We start from the raw sequence: 21809 nt of genomic DNA on the forward strand, positions 1-21809 counted from the left end.
GGAAACGCATGCAAATTTAACCGTGCCTTCTAAACTGTGACGGAGGGAGTACTAGTAGTGTCATAGATGGCTGCATTTATTAGCTTGTAAACTCATATTGTCTTGAAAAGTGCTACTACGTTACAATCACATATTATGTTACCACTTGTCATTAACTACTTGCCACATAGGCAAAAAAAAAATCGAAGTGCGCTATGTTACTACTCCCTCCTTCCATATACATAGTGCCTAATGCGTTTTTCAAGGCTAACTTTGACCAAATGTTAGAGGAATACTACTCCCTCCGTCCGGAAATACTTGTCATCAAAATGAATAAAAGGAGATGTATCTAGACGTATTTTAGTTCTAGATACATCATTTTTTATCTATTTTAAAGACAAGTATTTTCAGACGGAGGGAGTATATGACATGCAACTTACACAAAGCATACTGTCAAATTCGTATGTGTAAGGAGCTTTCAATGATATAATTTTCACATTATACATCTTATATACTATTAATCTGGTCAATAGTCAAAAAAGGTGTTAAAAAACGCATTAGGCCCTATATAGATGGAAGGAGGGAGTAGTTAAGTTACACCCACTATGACCAGCCATAGCAACCGGCGGAAGTATTTATTGCTCATTCATTTGGAAGAGAAGAGAGATGTGCTAAGAGGGTGCTTGGATACGTTTTAGTCTCATGACTAAAAGTAGTTGGACTAAAACTTGCTAGCCTTATCCATGCTTGGATCCAAATACTAAAGAGACTAAAATTAAGTTATTGAGCATTTATTATCCTCCAAACCCTCCAATCCAGAACTCGCATGTGTTAAAGGAGGGGCATTAAATGATGAGAGAGAGGGCTAATACATATTTTAGTAGGTTTCCTATGACTAAAAAATTTTAGCCTCAAGACTAGTCTTAACCTCTCTTTAGTCAGGGGTGCTTGGAACTTTAGCCTCTAAAAAAGACTATTTTTAGTCAGACTAAAAATAGTCCCTTGAATCCAAGCACCCTCTAAACCAATTGGCTAACTAGGACCCGAAGTAAGTATAGAACGAAAGCAAGGAACTTGATTACTTGCCCACCGTACAAGTTACAAGTAATCAAACACAACCCCATTTATTAAAAACTCTGCTAAACCGTTCGTTCTGATGTTGCTCCTGCAGATCGACTATCTGTTCACCAAACGTTGTAATCGCAGGTCGCAACACCAACTTCCGACTCAACTGTCGCTTCGCAGGGTTGCAATCTACTCCTATATAACTATGACAGAAGCAAAACGTGTTGCTTCACTCTATGTCCTACTAGGTAGGTTCGGTTACTTGTAACCCGCAAAAAAAAAGGTTTAGTTACTTGTAAAGTACCGCAATAAGCCAACAACCGTTTGCTAACCAGGATGCCATTTGCGAAGGACAATTTTATTAGGAGGGATTGGCATTTCTGCAAAACCGCCATGACAGTTATTTTATTTGCAGGAGTTTTGAGTGGAAAATTGCCACGGTCACGGATCAGTGAGGTGTTCGCCAGTAAATGCCTCTTGACAACATCGCCGAAAATCTTGAAATAAATACAGGAATAATGCGAGCACCAGGATTTGAACCTTGGTGGATTTTTTTCGCGAATACGCAAAAGTGCGTATCATTTCATTGATAGGAAGGAAAGTAGGGGGGGGGGGGGGGGGGGGGATTGCAGCTTGAGCCTTGTACGCTAGAGGCAAGGCATGGAGCCGCAGAGCACTGGTGACGGGGTGCTCGGCCCGTTACACGAGAGGGCCTATGCTATCAAAGCGCCAAGACCACGCGCGCCTGCCCGAGCCCAGGCGCCGGCTTCTTCCTGGAACGATGAGAAGAGTCGCGAAGGGGTGGGGTTGAGTGCGCCGCGTAGATCAGCGATCCAGCGACAGTCCTGAAGGGCGTCGGCGACAGTGCGCTTCCGCAGGCGCCGTGGAACTAGGGGGAGCAGAGACGGAGCTAGATCCGAGATGGTGTGACCGTTGAGCCAGTGGTCGGTCCAAAAAAGGCATGTTTGGCCGTCACCTACGGCCCAGGATGTGTAGGCCCTGAAGATGGTAGAGACATCGTGATCGCTCGGGAGATGGAGATGTGCCCAAGGCTTGGAGAGATCCGTGCGCTGTAACCAAAGCCACTGGACTCGCAGGGTGATGCCCTAGCGGCGGTGGTCCTGAATGCCAAGTCCGCTGAGCTCGAGAGGGCGGCAAACACGTTGTCAGTTGACGGGATCATGGCCGTTGCGGGTTTTCCTTTCTGCCGTACCACAGGAACTCACGGATGGTGCGGTTGATCTGCTTGAGAATCGGCGGGCAGATGGCGATGGCCACCATAATGTGTGAAGGGATCGCGCAAAGGACATGACGAACCAAAGCGAGGCGTTCGCCGCGGGAGAGAAGGGCAGCACGCCAGGTGGACAACTTCCTCGCGAGCCTCTCAATGATAGGTTGCAGGGAGGATGCCGAGGGTTTCCGAACTGACAATGGGATGCCCAAGTAGGTGATAGGAAAGTCGAGGACAGCACAAGCGAGTTCGGTGCTGATGCACGCGAGCTCCGATTCACCTCAGCGGATGGGCGTAGCCGAGCATTTAGCAAAGTTGGTGCGGATCCCGGAAGCCACACCAAAGACGTGCAGCAGCTCGCGGATGACTCGCAAGTCGTGGCTGGAAGGGTGGCAGAATATGACCACGTCGTCGGCGAAGAGGGATATGCTCGAGGTGGCATGGCGGGTAGTGAGGCCTGGAGCAGGCCGCGCTGATGGGCGTGCAGCAAAAGGGAGTTGAGGACATCGATGGCCATTGTGAAGAGCATGGGAGATATCGGATCACCCTGACGCAGGCCGCAGGCGAGGGCGATCTGGGGGGCAGGGGATCCGTTGATGAGGATCCGCGTGCTTGCGGTGGAGAGGAGAATGGCGATCCATTCGATCTAGCGACGTCTGAAGCCAAGATGCCGGAGAACGTCGATGAGGAAGGGCCAAGAGAGCGTGTCGAACGCACGGGCAATGTCAAGCTTGAGGAGGACACGGGGTAGCCGAAGATTATGAAGCTGGCGTGCGGTCTGCTGGACCAACATGAAGTTGTCGTGCACGCAGCGGCCAGCGCTGAAAGCGCTCTGGTTCATGGACATGAGCTGTCCCACCCGTGGGGTGAGCCGGAGGGAGAGGACCTTTGTGATGAGCTTGGCCACAAGGTGGAGCAGGCTGATGGGGCGGTACTCCGAGAGGGCGGAGGCGTCTTGCTTCTTGGGCAAGAGGGTGATTAGAGCTTCGTTGAGGCGCTGCATGCTACACCCGTTCATGGAGTAAAACTTGTCAAAAACTGCGCAAATGTTGGCCTTGACGATGTCCCAGCATGCCACAAGAAATTCAGAAGTGAAGCCGTCAGGACCCGGAGCCTTGCCGTGGGGAAGCGCGCGAGCAGCTTGTAGGATCTCCTCCTTGGAGAAAGGAAGCTCGAGGTCAGTGAGGTCGAATGATCTGTCGTCGAACTGATCAAGATCAAGTGCGAAATCGCGTGACGAGGAGGAACCGAAGAGCAAGGAGAAATGATCGAAGGCGGCCTCGGCCATGCCCTACTCGTCATGAACCGTTGTGTCGTTGACCCGAAGGGAGTGGATGACGTTCTTTTGGCGCCGGTGAGCGGCATGGATTTTGAAGAATGTTGTGTTCGTCTCACCCTCCTTGAGCCAGGAGAAGCGCACGCGCTCGCGAGCAATGGATCTCTTAAGCGAAGCAAGCCCGAGGTAGGTGCGCTTGAGGTTTCTATGGAGCCAGGTTTCAGACTGGGATAGAGGGCGGTAGTCCTGCGTCGCATCGAGCCGGGCCGTGAGCTCTCTGGCTATCATGAGCTGCAGAGTGACGTGGCCGGTAGTGCGAGCGCCCCAGCTCTGGAGGCGGCGCGTGGTTAGCTTCAGGCGGAGGTAGACGCGCCGGAAAGGGTCAGGGTCGTCGACGCCAGCCCATGCATCCGCCACAGCGGTGTGTTGAGGATACCACTGTCCACCTAACCATCTCAACCACAGGTTGATTCACGCTTGTAAATTTTTTTCGAAGCGTACTTTACAGTCTCCACGAATGACTGAAAGTTAAAAAAATTACATGATAATACACATCTCATATCATAGTACACATCATGTACACCGACCTGACAAAACTGAAAGACAGCAGGCTTTTGCACAAAGAAACACTAGTCAAGAAAGAAAAATTGAACATATAAATGATGAAAGGGGTGCTAGGCAGAAGCGCGCCATCCACGTGTCCTCGATGAATAGTGGAGAGAAAAAGCGGCCAGCGTGGGCGATCGGGCAGGGGAAGCGGCAGCGAGAAAAGAAAGAAAAGGGGAAGTGAGCAGGCAAAAGCAGCCAGACCTAGCGCCCCCGCAGCCGCCTCCTCTCCTGCCGCCGCCGCCGCCTCGACCTCGTCTCATTTCTTGCCCGCCTCCTCTCCTCTCCCCCCGGTTCTCCTGGCGCTGCCACCCCTTCTTTCCTCTGTCCCCGCCCCTGCCGCGAGCCCATCCTCCTCTTCGTGTCGCCGGCTGTCGCGGCGGTGTAGAGAAAGGCACCGAGCCACGGGAGCTCGCCGTGCGCGTGGAGCTCGTCCACCATCGAGGGCCACCGCACCAGCGACAACACCGCTGGCTGCCACACGGCATCACCCATGTCTCCTCATCCCGCTGGCCTCCGCGTCCGCGACGATCGGTGATGCAGAGCAGGGCGCCGAGCCGCGGGAGCTCGCCATGCGTGTGGAACTCATCCACCACCGAGGCCCCCCGCACCAACGACAACACTGTCACCCACGCCCCTCCTCCCCGGTTCATTCTCACCTCCATCAGGCAGGTGAGCTCCTGCTTCCTCTCTCGGTCTCCCCTCGATTTTGTGTTTTGTGGGCTACACGACTGCTACTGGTTATCCCATCCTCCTCATTCCTTCCGTACCACAAACTTTGGTGGATATGGTTTTGCTTACTGGTGCCAATATTGCAACCTTGCATGTGTGGAAATTGTGGAAGCATCTCAACTCCCGTAACATGGGAGCCCGCGTGTTATATATTGAATAGGCGAGGCCGGCTCTCGCAGAGGCATACAAGATTACGGTTGTTCAACAACCAGAGAGATACATGGAGAGATAGAGGAGAATAAACAGATGAAAAGATAAACAAGCTAACAACCTGGATTCTCCTAACTACTCTAACACGATAATGCGTGATATATGTTTAACAACAGGGTGTGGTGCTGTTTACAAAGGTTGATTGCAGTATGTAGCTTTCCGAGTGTGAAGAGGTATGTGACCATTTGGCATTTGGGTGTTTTCCCTTTCCGATCTGGTGATGACCATAGAGATTGTACTTGGTCTAAGGTTATTTTCCTATCCAGGATAATACGAGTAGAATTTAGAGCAAGGTAGGTGTGCAGGCTGCTGATTTGGGGCTTAGCTCAAGCAACTTTTGATTTCTTGATTGTTTGGTTGATGTAGCATTTGTTAATGATTGATTCTCTAGCAAGCTTTGCTCTGTAATTTTAGAATCGATGCTTCCATAAGTTTTCCCATGCTTGCTTCAACTTTCTATGTCCGGATGACTATATGAACAAGACTCACTAGGTTCTGCATTATCAACTAACAACCAACTCCAACAATTACCCATGCTGGCTGTCCTATAACTAACCATTTTACAATTGCTCGCCTTTTCCAGGTAAAGACAACATAATCAGCTTGGTTAATAAATAGCACATTCCATATGAAAATTACTATTGCATATACTTTACACGATTTACCTTGGTGCTCTAGCTATTTTGCTTAGTTGGTAAATAAATATCACATTTGTATATTATCGTAAATAGATAGACTGCGTACCTGTGATACTATATATGCATAATAGCCAATCGTGTATAAACCAAGTGTGTTCATATATATTGGAGACATCCATGTCTTGGTGATCTCCTTTACCCTACTTACTATACCTACCATCATTGGTTGTTTAAATCCTCAGCTGATACTGTCGTCTTATATTAGTAGAAGTTGCAGAATATCCGAACTACAGTCAGGATAATAATGGATCTGCTGATGACAAGGCTAGGAATTCCAAAGGCTGAGATTGTCGCGGGGCTCAAAATCTACCACTGGTTAAAGGATAATAATGCATTCTACTGCTTCACCGACTTTGTTTGTGGAAAGTCTACCAGCCCGAAATTTAGTTTCCCTTTTGTTGAAACATTGGTTCCATGAATGTTTGTTTATATAAAGAGAATTGACGTGCAATTAACTTGAACTTTACAGTTCTATAGTTATTTTGTAGGCACAGAAGAGTACTGCGTCGAGAAACCAGAGACGAATATAGCGCGCATATAGAGATTTGAGGAAGACGCCGGAGGATGAGCTCAATCCGGACGAGGTCATGCGGTCATCAGCACCTTCTCCACCGTGGGAGGCCATGGGCAAGAGGAAGGAACCGCCGACAGCTCTAGAAGGACAGGCCACCCTGATCGTCAAGTGCATAGGCCGCCTCTGCTTTTGCTTCCATCGGGAGTATTTGCCATTGTTGGGTATCCATAGAAATTCAGGGAATATCTATTGTTAACAGATTTTGTTGGGATCCACACTCCGAAGCTGATTTTAGGATCAAGTGAAGGTGGACCAGTAGTATTCAAACTTGCATATCTTGGTCAGCCTCCTTGTTTAGCACTATCCCCTCAGTTGCACAAGCAGTTGGCTTGGCCATGGCGCTGGTGCCGTTGACTCCCACTTGGCCTCCTTCGTCTCCCAGCCACAGCTGGCTCTAACCCCTCTTCTGATGTGGTCCGGTGGGAGCAAGAAGAAGAGCAGGCATGCTCTCTCTACTTCCAGTGTCCATACGACCAGATCGACCGGCCTAAACTCTGGTTGAGCTCCTCCACGACCCGATTTTGTACCTTGATGGTTGTGTCGTATGGTTGTCAGCATTTGATTGATGAATATTTTAGTTTTGCTAAATGATCTTGCCTTACCCATCTGCATCTTGATCTGATTTATTCTGTCATGTTTACTTATTTTTCCACTAGGCAGAGCAAATGTTGTTTTCTGCCTAATGTTTTAATCTTGCTATGCACCAGACAACATTTTTTAGGAAGCATCAGAAGGCCAGTAGTAGCTCGCCGACTCCTAGGTCCTCACCTCCCCCCTCAGTCTACATCAAGCCGCAGCAAGGGATACTCAGCTTTGTTGCTCACGCTCTCTCTTTCTCATATAGATTTCCATCTAATAACAACTCTCCATCTCTGTCTCCGTCTCTCTGGTTGGTATATGCCAGAGCAACTTACTAGACCTGTTTGTGCACACACTGAAATCGAACCTATTTTATTGTAAGCTTCTTCACATTTTTTTCTTACTGATCCATCAAGGAATGGTTATTAAACAAAGGAGAAGAGAGAGCTTCTCCACACACTTTAATGCTGGAGTATTTAGGAACGGAGGGAGTATTTATAAAACCTAATGAACTTGGTATTATAAAGCTACTTTGCATCACAATTAATCTAAATATTTAAAACATTATTAGTGTAAGTTTTGAGGTCGCATTGCATCCTTTTTCAAAATGATTACTCATGTTTTATGACCATAAGAAGCCTGAGTTAACTTTACTCAGGAACCGATGCATCTTTAGAAAAAGCAAAGCAGGGGTGAATTTCTTTTTTCCTTTGGCTGAGAAAAAGCAGTGGAAGTAGAGTAAGAACCAATGCATCGTAGATGGGGGAAAAGAGACACTAAAGGAATCATATATGATTTACAGAATGAAAAGGGTACACTGGTAGTAGCTTGGCCAACTCTCATGGGCAAACCATTCCATCCCTCTCACTTTTTGGCATTATGAAGTATTAAAGTTACTTAGCATCGCAGTATAGTTATTGTCTGTGATTGAAATTGATCTTTGTTTATTTGTTAACAAGAAGAGATCCATCGTCTCATGCAAATGCCTACCATGTTGATCTTTTAATGGAAATTGTCTGATTCATCCTAGCTAATTCAAGTTAGGGTACAACAGTAGATAAACGTTTATTTACAAGTCCTACCCGCATGGACAACAATAGTAGTGGGCGGGCAGTGTAAAATGCACTTGCTGTTAGTTCAGTGAGAATTAGACATTAGACATCAGCCTGATGGTACTTCATTTTTTCTTCTATAGCCTGATCTGTCAAATGCTATCATACTGCTGATAGCATTTTCCAGATCAGGCTATACGTTTTTGCTTCTGATAAGGAAATGAAGTTTCTTCTTTGGTCAAGCTATCGGTCCTTGTTGTTTCTATGCTTCCTAACCAACACCCGAATAATCGATTGATAAATGGTCATACTCCCTTCATTCAGAAATAGATGACCAAACTTTATACTAACTTTAGTATAAAGTTAGTACAAAGTTGAGTCATCTATTTTGGAATGAAGGTAGTACATGTTAATCTGTTACTGTATCCTCTACAGTTTTGGCCAGCCGAAAGCAATGTTTTTCTCAGTTTTTTTAATCAACTGCTGGTATTTCCATGAGATATTGTAGAATCCCAGAAAACTTGCACAGCCTATGTTTACTCCGTCATATGTTGGAGGCAGAATGTAGCAAACTAAGTGTACTGTCTGATACTTCCTTTTGCTGTACACTTCTGTATTCATGTTTGAGTTTTGGCCCTTCTTTTGTATTGTTGTACACAGTACACTTGCGTCAAAATTAAGTTATTTCTTATGTTCTGAACATTGTAGGTTTTTTTCAATGTTGTTGTTGCCACCCACCATGAAGAGCTGCTTAGACAATGAGGTCATTTTCGATGCTGATGACATATGCGGCGGTGACTCTACCTAAAGTAAACGACTGCATATCTTAGTTATTATAAGCTGAGTGACCAAAGCTATCTATATGGTGCATCTGTGCCTATGTAGCTTTGCTTATCATGAATTGATCTCATGCCTTTCTTTTGGCCTATAGACCTAACATGCAATGTAATATATAATCCCATGTATGAACATCATACCCAAATATCTATTCCCTTGTGCTTCAAAGATTTTATAATCGGTCTTGAAATATTCTTATTTGCAAGGTTTGAAAACATAGTCCGCTCTTGCCCTTTGCGCCATTGGCGCAATGAGTCATCTAGTACAATCAAAGATCGAAGAAACCGCTGAATTTGACACCAATGTCCGTCACGTGCCTCTGGCACTACCACAGTAGCCACAAAAAGAAAATGACGGATCACCTCTAATTATAAGAACACCAAAGCATTTAAAGGCAAGCAATACCGGGATGAAGTTCAGATATACTTCGAAAACAGGTACAGCCGCACAAGTTTTTTTCTTTTTTCAAGCACACGCAAGAGCATTGCGCGCTTTTTGTATTAAGATAGAAGAGCAAAGTTTTTACAGGAGGTTACAAGCACTGAGAGCAGTGCAGTCCACAAGGTACAGCCGCACAAGTACAAGTACAGTTCGGCGTGTCAGGAAGAGACGAGGGGCGCCTCCATGAACTCGCGGCACACCTCGGTGCCAAGCTCCGTCAGCATCTCGGTCACGCCGGCGCCGGGCTCAGCCGCCTGCACGCGTCCGCTTTCATGCCTCACCGCCTCGGCCAGCATCGGCCGGACCTTCTCGGAGCGGACCACGCCGTCGCGCCACAGGCCAAGCCCCAGCGCGTGGACGGGCGTCCTGCCGGTGGCCGGGACGAACGTCTGGTCCATGTACATCAGCATGTTCTGGATGACAGACATGGCAGCCGTGTACCGGCACCACGCCGCAACTAGCTCAACCGAGCGCCGTTGCCGGTGAGGGACCCCGCGAGACCCTGCATCTCAGAGGCCATGGCGGCCTCCACCGCGGAGTAGAGCTCCTCCCCGCGCTCGCGAAGGACCACGGCGTAAACGCTCCTGCCGGTCCACCATCTTACAAAACCATCAAGAAATGAAAATTGTCAACCATCTTCTAAAGACAAAAAGGGCTATTTGCTGGCCACCAACATAGCCGTACACGACATAGTAGATGAACATCGGTGTGACTACGCAGACGGGCATGATGCGGCGATGGCTGGATATTTTTGATTTTTATGAGAAACCCTCCTTTATTCTAGCGCTTCTCGTAGAGATTTATATTTGAAAACACTTCTACACTTTTTATATGATGTTGGTTAATGTTATAGCCACGAACAGCGCAGATCATTTTGAAAAGAAGGGATTCCATTTTGGAAAAAAAAAACTTTGAGTGGTCTGTATGCAATCTTGCCATGTGTACGGATAGAACCGGTCACTGCCGGATGGATGCAATCCGTACATGTGGTCTACAGAACACCATTCTTGGACTCCAGCAGCGCGAGAGAGCCATGGAAGGGGGGAGCCTCTGGCACGAGTTCGAGACGGACCTCCCGGCCGCCGACGTGTGGGAGGTCTATGGCGGCCTCGCTCTCGGGCAACTAGTCCCCCAGTTGCTCCCACAGGTCCTCTCAAAGGTCGAGCTTGTAGAGGGAGACGGCGGCGCCGGAACAGTCCTGCTCGTCACTTTCCCTCCTGCAGGTCCGTATCTCAAAACCTCAGCTTCAGGACGGTGCAGATGTAATCGCAGCTTCAGATTATTTGTACTTACTTGCGCTGGTTCATTTTGCTAGGAGCTTCCGAACCAAGAAGCTACAAGGAGAAGTTCAACGTAGTCGACGATGAGAAGTACATCAAGGAGGCAGAAACGGTGGAGGGAGGCTTTCTGGATCTCGGCTTCCGGAAATATGTGGTGCGATTCGAGGTCGTTGGGAAGGAAGATGGCACGTCGGTTATAAGATCGACCGTCGAGTATGAGGTTGATATCGAGCATGCCAAGAATGCCTCCCTTGTCAGCACAGAAGCAGTGGCCTCTATTGCTGAGGCCATCACCAAGCACATCAAGGAGCAGAAGAAGAGCCCCGAGCAAACCCCCGAGTAAAATTCAGAAGAACTTGCATGTGCCTGGATAAGAGTCGGGAAGACGAAGCGTCCAACTGAAGTGACTGTGGCAGCCAAGTTGGAGCAAATTCCCCTGTACCATTTTGTTCTATATACGCAGTGCCCATGCCTTTGGAATTAACGTTTGTATGTTTTAGACTATACTAGTTTCTACCTGTCAACATGTACAATATCTGTACGAATATTGTAGTTTAACACATGTGCAGACGCAAGACATTGGCCATGAATGTTAGAAGGCTAAAAAAAAATCCCTCTAATGAACCCTGTTACATGCCAATACTCTGAAATATGAGCCTTACAGGGGACGTGGAGTTTCTAATCCGGAGCTCACATGCACCCGTGTAAACAGGAGAAACCGAAAAAAGTAAAAAACAAACAATCTGTTTTTTTTATCAAACATTGGTGAATGCTTCGCCACCGTGCAAAAATTCTTGATAGAATGTCGTTCGTGGAGGCCTGTACAAAAACCAAAATCGATGCTGCAAAAAGACAACTTTTGGAAGCATTTTGGAGCATCGGTTTATTTCCCCAGACCTTCACCATGGTTATGTTTGCTGGTTCACGTTCCTTTCATTATTTAGACAAGTTTAAATTCAAATTTATTTTTCAAAATCATGCGGCAACCGTCAAGTATAAACCGATAGCCGCGCTGCCCCCACCCCACCTGCCCACCACCAAGCTGGGACATCTTTGTGAGGAATTGACTCAACATATTCTCTCAATCACTCTTCTCTTTATTTGACAAACTCAATCACTTATTTGAATATCTTTATTTGACTGCCCTTAGGAGAAAGCTTTCCCCTCCCCACTCCCGCGACGCGCCCTGCGCACGCGTCTCGGGGGATCCAGATCCGCCGGCGGCGAGCAGCTCCCTCCCCATCCCCTCATCCCCCTCGCCGCTGCCGAAGGGCGTCCGTCGGGCGAAGCCCGTGCGGCGCTGGCAGCGGCGGGGCCTCTCACCTCCCTCCCCTGCTCGGAATCCCGGCAGCGCGGGTCAACCGGCCATGGGGGAGCTGGATCCGGCAAGCTCTCCGGCGGCGGGGACACGCGGATTCTGCAGCAGCTGTGCTGGGAGGCGGTGGTGCGGCTCTGCAGAGGTGGTGGTGGGGACTAGGTCCGGCGAGGTCGATCTAGTCCCCTCGGGGCTGCGGGTGTCGCTGGTGGCGGCGGCCACGGTCAGAGAGGGCGCTGCTCCCACGTCTGGGGGTGGTGCTGCGGTGCGCTGGTCTTGGCCGTGCTGGGCGGCGAGGCGGTGGCGGCCATGGATCTCGATCTGAAGTTGGAGGCTTTCACCGGCGTCTTGTCCTCCTCGACCGGCCGAGATGTGGGCGTCCTCCTGGCGTCCTGTTCGGTGGCGAGGCGCTGGGTGTGGGCTCTGGGTCGGGGGAAACCCTTGACCGGCGTTGCCGGGCACGATGTTGGCAACGCCCGTGGCGCCGTTGTCCCTCTGGTGGGCAACATCGAGACTTACTCCATGCCCTCCGCCTCGTGGTCTCGGGCGAAAGCATACAATCTCTGGATTGGGGCGGCGTTGGCTCGTCAGCGTCATGTTCTTCTTGAAGGCGCCGTCTTGGGTGATCAGCGGTCTGGGATTTGGCGTGGTGTTGGTCTGCTTCTTCAGTAGGGTTCATGCTCGACAGCTGCGGTGGGCTTCTGGGTCTTGGCCGGAGACGGTGGCGATGTACGGGTTTCTTTCAGAGGTGAGGTCGCCAGGGCGGTCGCTCTCTCCTCGGCAACGGGTTTGCCGGTCCAAGCGTGCTCGAGGGTGAGCTGCTTTGCCTGTTGATGGGTCGACGTCCTTCGATCCAGGACGAGAGGGCGGGGGTGCCCTCTTGGGCGGCAGATTCGGATGGTGAACCGAGTGGCCCTGGAAGGCGACCAAGCATGGCTCTCCTCCGGCGACAATTAGCTCCCTTGTCGCGGGCGTGTCCATGTCATGATCTGTAACCGTCGTGGGCTCCAAAGTCCTTTTGGGTTCTTCGGAGCTCGTTAGCTGTTTTGTAGTGCTTTGTATCCGTGTCGATTGTTTTTCTGTTTCTTGTTGTCCTGTTGGTTGTAAGGTGTGGTTATTACTTTGTATATAAAGCGGAGCGAAAGCATTTTTCGGTAATCTACTTAATCTCAACATTGCAAGTGCAGTCAAATGTAGAATAACAAGCATCCCTGCATCTTCTTCCAGAGTAAGATGGCTAATGCGGTTGAGCAAATAATTTTATTTTGAACAAAATGAATATGATTTGATTGCTGATCTCCAAGTACCAATAAACTTTCTATCAATGTGGGTACCATGGAACATGCCATCGATTATCTCCCTGTATATGTCACTACTGGAACCGACAACTTTGCCAAGTGCCCGGGGCACTCGACAATGGCCAGAAACTACTCGGCAAAGTGTTGCTTTCCGTCGCTTTGCCGAGTTCCCAATAAAAGGAACCCTGCAAACAACCGGGTACTAGGCAAACTTACCGATTTTGTTGTTTATTATATATAATGGAGATGAAAAAAGAATTCTATGAGAACAGGTCTCACGCGAGACCCATCCTAATGAATAACATATGACATTCACAAATCACAAAGCATCCCCCATCCCCCACTTAAAATCAATGGAGAGAGGAAGGAAGATTAGATGCTTTGTGATTTGTGAATGTCACGTGTCATCCATCAGGACGAGTCTTACCTGCTAACCCCCCATCCAAAAAAAATCCTAATGCCTAAAAAACAGATATCTAAATATTATGTTAACGAGACCCAATATCTCTCGCCTTTTTCTTTTACAAATTACAAAAAACTTCCAATCTACTCCCTCCGTCCAGAAAAGAATGTCGCCAGTTTAGTTCATTTCTAATTTTCCAAAAAAACCTGTATCTTCCTTTTAAATCTCTTGCTAATCAACCCGTCTCCCACCCCTGTCGCCCGCGCCACAGCTGACGGGCGAAACCTCCTCATCGTTCTGCTCGCATCCCCAGCACCACCTGCGCAGCTGCCACAAAGGTGACCACTGCCTCCTACTCCTTCCGTTTCAAAATAGATAACTCAACTTTATATTAACTTTGTATTAAAATTAATATAAAATTGAGTCATCTATTTTGAAACGGAGGGAGTACGTGCGTAGTCTGCTTTGGCCGCCGGCGCGCTGTCTTCTACTACTCTAGCCTCTTCTGCTGTGCTGCTGTCGTCTTTCTCTGCCTTCGCTGCATCTGCTAGTGGTGGTGCAGCCCCGATCTTCGTCCAGGCGGCCGCCAATCTTCTTCTTCGTCCAGGCCACCCCGGCTGTGCTGCTGTGGAAGGTACCAGCGCCCTCGCCCTGAAATTGCTGTCATATGGACAAATTGGTGTGAGATTGTTTGGGTAGCATCATTGTAGATCTGATATGTGAATTAGCGCACCCGTGGATCATCCAGCTGGATTAGGAATTTATTCTGTAGTGAAATTACTGACTGTATATTGTTCCAGTGATGCATCCATGGATTTATAGTGAATGTACTATGTTTTAGCTGATTGTAATCGCCTATAGTGAATGCATCCATGGATGTTGCTACCTAAAACATGAAAGCAGAGGTCTACTCCAATTCATGAACAGTAATCTGTCCCAGTGATGCATCCATCTACTCCAATTCATGAACAATTAACTGAAGAAGAAGAACAAGGTACTGTTTGATCAAACGATTCAGAGCTCCTCTAGGAGCTTGAGATCACTAGTGATAAACTTATACTCCATCAGTTTGTTTCAAACAGTTTGCTGTCAACTTTAGACTGACTTTTAGACAGAATTTTACTGAACTTAATAATTTTACTGAGCATAATCCATCACTAGTGACTCTGACAAAAAAAAAGGGAATTAAATGCACACAATTGAAGTGCTTGTGCAACCTAAGAAATCTCATCTTTGTTCTCAACTTGTGTACTGTAAAACCTAAGAAATCTGATCTTGTGTTATAATCACTGAGCATATTAACAACAATTCATTTTGTTAACTATATATTGATCCCAGTGTTAACAGTATGCAGTGGATTGCAGTATTGATGTAAACAGTATTGATGTCCTAGTTTTATTTCAGTGTCAACTCAGTGTTACAAGAAGATTCAGTAATTTACAGTAGATCAAATTGCAGTAGATTATTTGCCTCATTGTTACAAGAAGATTCAGTAATTTGATTACAAGAAGATTAACATGTTTTACTCCAGCATCAACAATTATGGACCAGGAGTTGTTAGAATGGACCAACAGTTAACTGTTTTTCAAACTACAACAGTTTCAGCAGTCAACACTTTCATTTGCATAATTACTGACAATTAATAAAAAATCAGGGAAATTTAAGTTAATGTACAGTGAAGATGTAGCTTAAATGAAGTAGTCCTGTTAAATTCAGTGAAGCTCACTAAGATCATGCACAATCAGTCGACACTCAGTTGACATTACTCTACCTGGCGTGGTTGTGATCCGAACCTGTGGTCTACAGGATGCCATTATCCCAACTGACCTGAGTGTCTCAACATACACGAAAGGCGATTTGCAGAAACATAATTCCTCACATCTTACATTCCTTGTCAGCGTGGCAATGGAAGGGGGGAGCCTCTGGCACGAGTTGGAGACCGACCTCCCGGCCGCCGACGTATGGGAGGTCTATGGCGGCCTCGCCATCGGGCGACTAATCCCCCAACTGCTTCCACATGTCCTCTCAAAGGTAGAGCTTGTAGAGGGAGACGGTGGCGTCGGCACAATCCTGCTCGTCACCTTCCCTCCTCAAGGTTCGAATCTCAAGTTCTCAACAGCTGAGCTTCAGTACAGTACAGTACAGTACATATTGTAATCCCAGCTTTCAGGTAAATTTTTATTAAGCCCAACAGGCAATTTTTATCAACCTTTATCTCATCCATTTTGCTAGGAGATTCCGAACCAAGAAGCTACAAGGAGAAGTTCAACGTAATCGACAATGAAAAGTACATCAAGGAGGCAGAAACGATCGAAGGAGGCTTTCTAGATCTCGGCTTTCGGAAACATTTGATGCGAATCGAGATCGTAGGAAAAGAAGATGGCAAATCCGTTATAAGATCCACCGTCGAGTATGAAGTTGATGCCGAGCATGCGAAGAATGTCTCACTTGTCAGTACACAAGCATTGGCTTCTGTTGCTGAGGCCATCACCAAGCACATCAAGGAGCAGAAGAAGAGCCCCGAGCAAGCGACCGAGTAAAATTCAAAAGAACGTGCATGTACCTGAATAAGAGTCTGAAAGACGAAGGGTCCAACTGAAGTGACTGGCAGCCAAGTTTGAGCAAATTTTCCTGTAGTACTATTTTGTTCTATGTTGTGCTCATGCCTTTGGAATTAAATGTTTGTATGTTTTAGATTGTAGTAGTTTCTACCTGTCAACATGAAAATACCATACGAATAGGGCGCATGTGCAGAGGTCAAGCCATTGGCCATGAATGTTAGAAGGGTGATTTTTTTTTCTTCTGAAAGTCCCCTTCTACTCCCGAGCTCATTTGAGCTCGGGATGAGCAGTAAATTCCGAAAGAATGTATTTTTTTTCGAAAAGTACTGAATTATTTTTGGGTGCAAACTTTGACAAATGTTTTCGGAGCTGCAAATTTTCATCTTGAAATCACATTTGTGGAAGTCATGGCAAAAAATCACACTTTTTTTTCTGTTCATGATTGACAAAATAAAAGATTCTCCCCACTAATTTGAATCGGCTTATTCTCAAAGCTGCAAGTACAAAGAAATGTGATCTCTAAAACTCATCTAATAAGGATAGCTTCTATGTTGTGATGGATCCTAAGGTCAGGCGTGGCTACTGTCTAAACTCTCTGAAAAATCATGTGAAGCAGGAGCCCAGAGCGGCGCGGAAGGACTCCTCATCGTGGAACACGTCGTCGATCATCTCACCATACCTCTCTTTCTCGCCGGACAGGCCTCGCCAGCCCGGTCCCGCCGTGCCATCCTGAGCAGGACGTTGTTCATCCCGAGCTCAAATGAGCGCTAGTGATGCCGGAACGGTGGTGAGGTTGTTGGTGCTCCACGCATGCGTGGCGGATCTCGCCGGATCCGGTCGTCAGGAGGCGTTTGGCCTCGGAGATCCGGCATGGATGCACTCACTACAACGATCTACAGGCAAGGGCGCTTGGCTTGACTACTGGTCGCGAGTGCTCGTTCTGCAACAGAGACCATTTGTTTCGGCGAGGCCAACTGAAACAAGGGGTGGGTTGCAAGAACTATACTAGAAATAAAGACTGCTTCTGAGTCGTTTGATCCAAATCAAATCCGACGGCTACGGAGAAGGTGGACGCACACACAAACATCCACCGGTTGAGAGATAGCATTTTCCTAAAAAACAGAGATCTAAATATCTTCAGCTCCTAAATAGCTACTCCCTCCGTTCCTAAATAATATAAATCTTTTTTAGAGATTCCAATATGAACTACACACGGAGCAAAATGATTGAATCTACACTCTAAAGCATGTCTACATACATCTGTATGTAGTCCATATTGAAATCTCTAAAATGGACTTATATTTAGAAATGGAGGGAGTATAACCCACTACCTATCTTTCCTAGACATGCAACTAGGCCACATAAGCAAGTCAAGCATGCAAGCCATAAAATATTTTTTTCGTTACTCTATTTATTAAGTATTGCCACATCATAAATCCATGCATGTCAGTCATAATTTATTTTTTGCATTCGAGTTCATCCTTCACGTTTTGTTAGACATGATACTCTTTTAGTTGCAACTCCTTGTTTTCTATTTTTATATGCTTCATATGTTTTTTAAACTTACATTTGCTTTTGATTAGTTTTAGTTGTTTTTATAGCAATTATTTATGCATTTTTAGCAAGGTTCCACAGCAACGCGCGGGGCATCGGCTAGTTCTATTAACGAGCAGAAATCCAATTTGTCTCTTAGGAGCACGTGCTCCTGCGTGCAATTTTTTTTTGAAGTGTAAAATAAATTCAAAAAATAGATGTGTTCATAGCACTGGTAGAAAAAGGGCCTATAGTCCCGGTTCGTAAGGGCCTTTAGTCCCGGTTCAGGAATCGGGACTAAAGTGTCGGTACTAATACCTCCCCCCTTTAGTCCCGGTTCAATCCAGAACCGGGACTAAAGGCCCTCCACGTGGGCAGTGCGCAGAGCCCAGTCAGGAGACCCTTTGGTCCCGGTTGGTGGCATCAACCGGAACCAATAGGCATCCACGCGTCAGCACTTCTGTGGCTGGGGTTTTTGTTTTTTTTTTTGAAAGGGGGGGTGGGGGTTTTGGGGGGTTAATTTAGGTGTTTCATATATTGTGTTAGCTAGTTATAATTAATAGAGAGAAGTGTCCTCTGTTATGTCCGTACTTGGTCGACGCTACGTACTATACATACGTATATAGAGAGGACTAGACACGCTAGCTAGCTAGTAAGCAAACGAAGGAAACAGAAGATCGTCATGAACATATATGCATATATACAGAGATAAGTGATATCGACCACCTCTCCTTCTCCGAGAGATTGGTCGAACAACAAGTTCTCGTATATCTATCTGACACTACCGGCTACATATATACAATAATTATCTCTTACAAATATAATCATACGGACTCAGAGTCCACATAGAATTCTCCGTCTTCAGGGATCACGTGGTCAAGAAAGAATGCCGCCAATTCCTCTTGAATTCCTCGCATGCGAGCTGGTGCTAGGAGTTCATCCCGCTTCCGAAACATCTAATTTAAAGAAGGGGGTCAATACATATATATATATGAATGAATGAAACTCAACACAAATGATGGTAATAAAATAAAATTGTGAATGTTGTTATTTACGTACTTCATATTGTTCGTCAGTGTAGCCCCGCTCACAGGTCGTGTGGCGGATGGACTCGCAAACATAGTATCCACAGAAATCATTCCCTTGTTCCTGCCACAACCACTTTACAAGAAATAGAGGTTAATCAAACTGATAAGCAAGAATGCCAAATGGTATTGATGAAACTAGCGCTTGAATGACTAGTAGATGCGCTTAAAATGCTACTATAGCTAGTACTTACTTTCGGGTGTCTAAATTGCAGCTCCTTCGGCAGTCCCGGAGCTTTTCTGATGAATTTTCTCCAAACCCTGTTGTACAAAGAAAACAATTACTTGATATATCAGAAAATGAACAAAGTTGCTGATATGGTGGATAATGATCGATTTAACTTACTTCTCGAGTATTTGAGTCATGTCTGCATAGTCCTTGGGATCTTTTCGTCTTGAGTCTAAGACGGTTACTAGTCCCTGCTCAAGCTTAATATGTAGGAGAATATAGTGGAAACTGCACATGCATGCATAACTCATCAATTACATTACTATAACCTTGACTAATATATAAGGGAAACCGAATACGCACAAGACAGTAACACTCACTTGAAGTTGTAAGGAAAGAGTATTATATCTTTGTTTTGATTTATTATCAACGATTCTAGCATGCTGGCCTCGGTTTCTGCGGCATGAAATTTAACCTGAGTTGCATCTATGAGATATGTGTTAATGAACCCAATATCACCGACTTGTCTTTTCTTCAATTCGACGATCTTCAATCTGCATAATATAGTGAGGATGATTATAAATACATGCAATGAAAGAGCTAAGCTATATAGAGAAACTTAATGACAGAAGTAGTACTACTTACAGACAGTAGCAGGCGACCGTTGTTTTATCGAGGGCCAATTGATTGAAAAACTGATAGAACTCCTCAAATGGAACAGGCAACAGATCAATTCCAACGAGGTCATGCTCCTTTTTAACTTTCACATACAAAGTACTCCTCCCCCCAGAGACTCTGCAGATTTTCAAGTACCAATCATGCAATCTTCGCATCATCATTGATAGAGATCTTTCATCTTTGACGAGAGGCTTCCCGTACTCGTATCTTTGTATCTGCATCTCCATGGGTTCATAATGTACTTCGTCGGGCAGGTAATCTGCACGATTGCTATAACCGGGCACCATCCTCGGATCATTATCGAAGTTGTGGCTAGGCACCTTGAGCGGGGGGCACGATTGCTTCACTTGTTCGCCGAGCTGGGCAATTTGTTTCCCAGCTCGTCGTTCTTTCAGCCTTTGATCACTGACAGTACTTCCCGACCGCTCCGCTTCGGCAAATTCCTTTCCAATAATGCGGTCATAGTTTCCTTTCGGCGGATCAGACTTCGGTGGTTTTGTCAGGGCAGCCAGAGTGCGCTTCACTTTCACCCGATCTACCTTCTCCTCCGGAGGTGGATGTTTCTTTGCTTTCACCCCTTCAAAGAATTTCTTCACTTCTTCTCGCGCGATCTCGGTGTTCTCCTCCTGGGTCCTCTCGTATGGTAACTTCTCTGGAGTCTTCAGAGAAGGACCGAATCTGTATGTCCTCCCGCCTCTGGTTGTACTGCTAGACGCCGACCGAGCAGACGTAGCGGTTGTCTTCTTTACTTACTTAAGAGGAGGAGGAGAAGGACTACGACGCGCCGAAGCAGCTGGAGCGGCGGCAGGTCTCTTCCGCCCTTGCTGACGAGGCGGAGAAGGAGGAGGCTGGCTGCTCGGGCGCGTCGGCGCAGGCGAAGAAGGAGGCGGAGTGCCGCCACGCGCCGGAGAAGGAGCCGGCCGAGGGCCCTGATCGTCACTCGCCGGAGGAGGAGGCGGTGGAGGCGGAGTGCCCTGACTCGCCGAAGGAGGAGGAGGAGGCGGTGGCGTCCAGTTCGGAAGGTTGATGAGCTCCTTCCGCCATAGGCATGGAGTCTTCAGAGCAGACCCCAGCCGAGTCTCCCCTTCACCGGTAGGGTGGTCAAGCTGGAGGTCCTCAAATCCCTCCGTTATCTCATCCACCATCACCCTAGCATATCCTTCTGGAATCGGCCGGCAGTGAAAAGTTGCGCCGGGTTCAGTAGGAAAAACAGAGCCAACAGCCGCCTTGACCTTCAAATTCATCCATTGCGTCATAAGGTGGCAATTTTGAGACTCCGTTATAGCATCCACGGGATAACTGGCAGGAGCCGTCAAGGCATGCTCCGGCTGAAGCAGCTCGGTGGAAGCCACGCTGCTTCTGCGCTGAGATGGCGGGGTAGCTTCGGGGGAGTCTTTGGCAGTACGTTTGCTGCGATTTGCTTCTCGTTCCTCTATCGCGTCTACCCTTGCTTGCAGCGCCTGCATTTGGGTCTGCTGCACTTTTTTCCTCCTCTCATGGGATTTGTAACCGCCTGCGTCCGGAAACCCAACCTTCCACGGAATGGAGCCTGGCGTGCCTCGTGTCCATCCAGGGTGCTCAGGATTCCCGAGGGCCATTGTGAGCTCGTCGTTCTCTCTGTCTGGAAAGAACGTCCCTTCATGCGCTGCTTCGATATACTGCTTAAGCTTACTGACTGGTATGTCCATTTGATCGTTCGTCCAAATGCACTTCCCTGTTACAGGGTCCAGTGTTCCGCCAGCCCCGAAGAACCAAGTCCGGCAACGGTCTGGCCAGTTAATTGTCTCTGGTTCGATCCCTTTATGAACCAGATCATTCTCAGTCTTGGACCACTTAGGCCGGGCTACGAGGTAGCCACCTGACCCCGTGCGATGGTGAAGCTTCTTCTTCGCAGCATTTTGCTTGTTTGTCGCCGACATCTTCTTACTCTTTTCCGATGTCTTGTGGGCCACAAATGCGGGCCACTGATCTCTGATATTCTCATATCTGCCCTTGAATTCTGGTGTCTCATTATTTTCGACAAACTTATTCAGCTCTTTCTTCCACCTCCTGAATAGTTCTACCATCCTCTTTAGAGCAAAAGACTTGATTAATTTCTCTTTAACTAGGTTCTCTGGATTATCCTCAGGCGGTAGGGTAAAATTTGACTTCAGCTCAGTCCAAAGATCATTTTTCTGCATATCATTGACATAAGAGACCTCAGGGTC

General features: G+C 47.1%; 3 protein-coding genes and 1 pseudogene across 3 annotated transcripts; 2 read left to right on the top strand and 2 right to left on the bottom strand.

Moving 5' to 3' along the window:
* Positions 1 to 1757: 1757 nt before the first annotated feature.
* Positions 1758 to 3563, bottom strand: LOC147987226 (uncharacterized; annotated as a pseudogene).
* A 5751-nt stretch (positions 3564 to 9314) lies between these two features.
* Positions 9315 to 10241, bottom strand: LOC147987227 (cullin-3B-like). The gene has a single exon (XM_087545183.1). It carries the CDS (start codon positions 9706 to 9708, stop codon positions 9439 to 9441), a length of 270 nt encoding a protein of 89 aa, XP_087401309.1. The 5' UTR covers positions 9709 to 10241; the 3' UTR covers positions 9315 to 9438.
* A 6-nt stretch (positions 10242 to 10247) lies between these two features.
* On the top strand, positions 10248 to 11137 carry LOC125540119 (norbelladine synthase-like). The gene is made up of 2 exons (XM_048703709.2): positions 10248 to 10503; positions 10596 to 11137. The coding sequence occupies exons 1-2, from the start codon at positions 10248 to 10250 to the stop codon at positions 10901 to 10903; spliced, it is 564 nt and encodes a 187-aa protein (XP_048559666.1). The 3' UTR covers positions 10904 to 11137.
* Positions 11138 to 15408: 4271 nt separating this feature from the next.
* On the top strand, positions 15409 to 16352 carry LOC125534350 (norbelladine synthase-like). The gene is made up of 2 exons (XM_048697601.2): positions 15409 to 15671; positions 15809 to 16352. Exons 1-2 carry the CDS (start codon positions 15482 to 15484, stop codon positions 16114 to 16116), a joined length of 498 nt encoding a protein of 165 aa, XP_048553558.1. The 5' UTR covers positions 15409 to 15481; the 3' UTR covers positions 16117 to 16352.
* Positions 16353 to 21809: the final 5457 nt, after the last annotated feature.

The sequence above is a fragment of the Triticum urartu genome, chromosome 2A (assembly GCF_056163025.1).
Source record: "Triticum urartu cultivar PI428250 chromosome 2A, HENAU_Tu73, whole genome shotgun sequence".
NCBI lineage: Eukaryota > Viridiplantae > Streptophyta > Magnoliopsida > Poales > Poaceae > Triticum > Triticum urartu.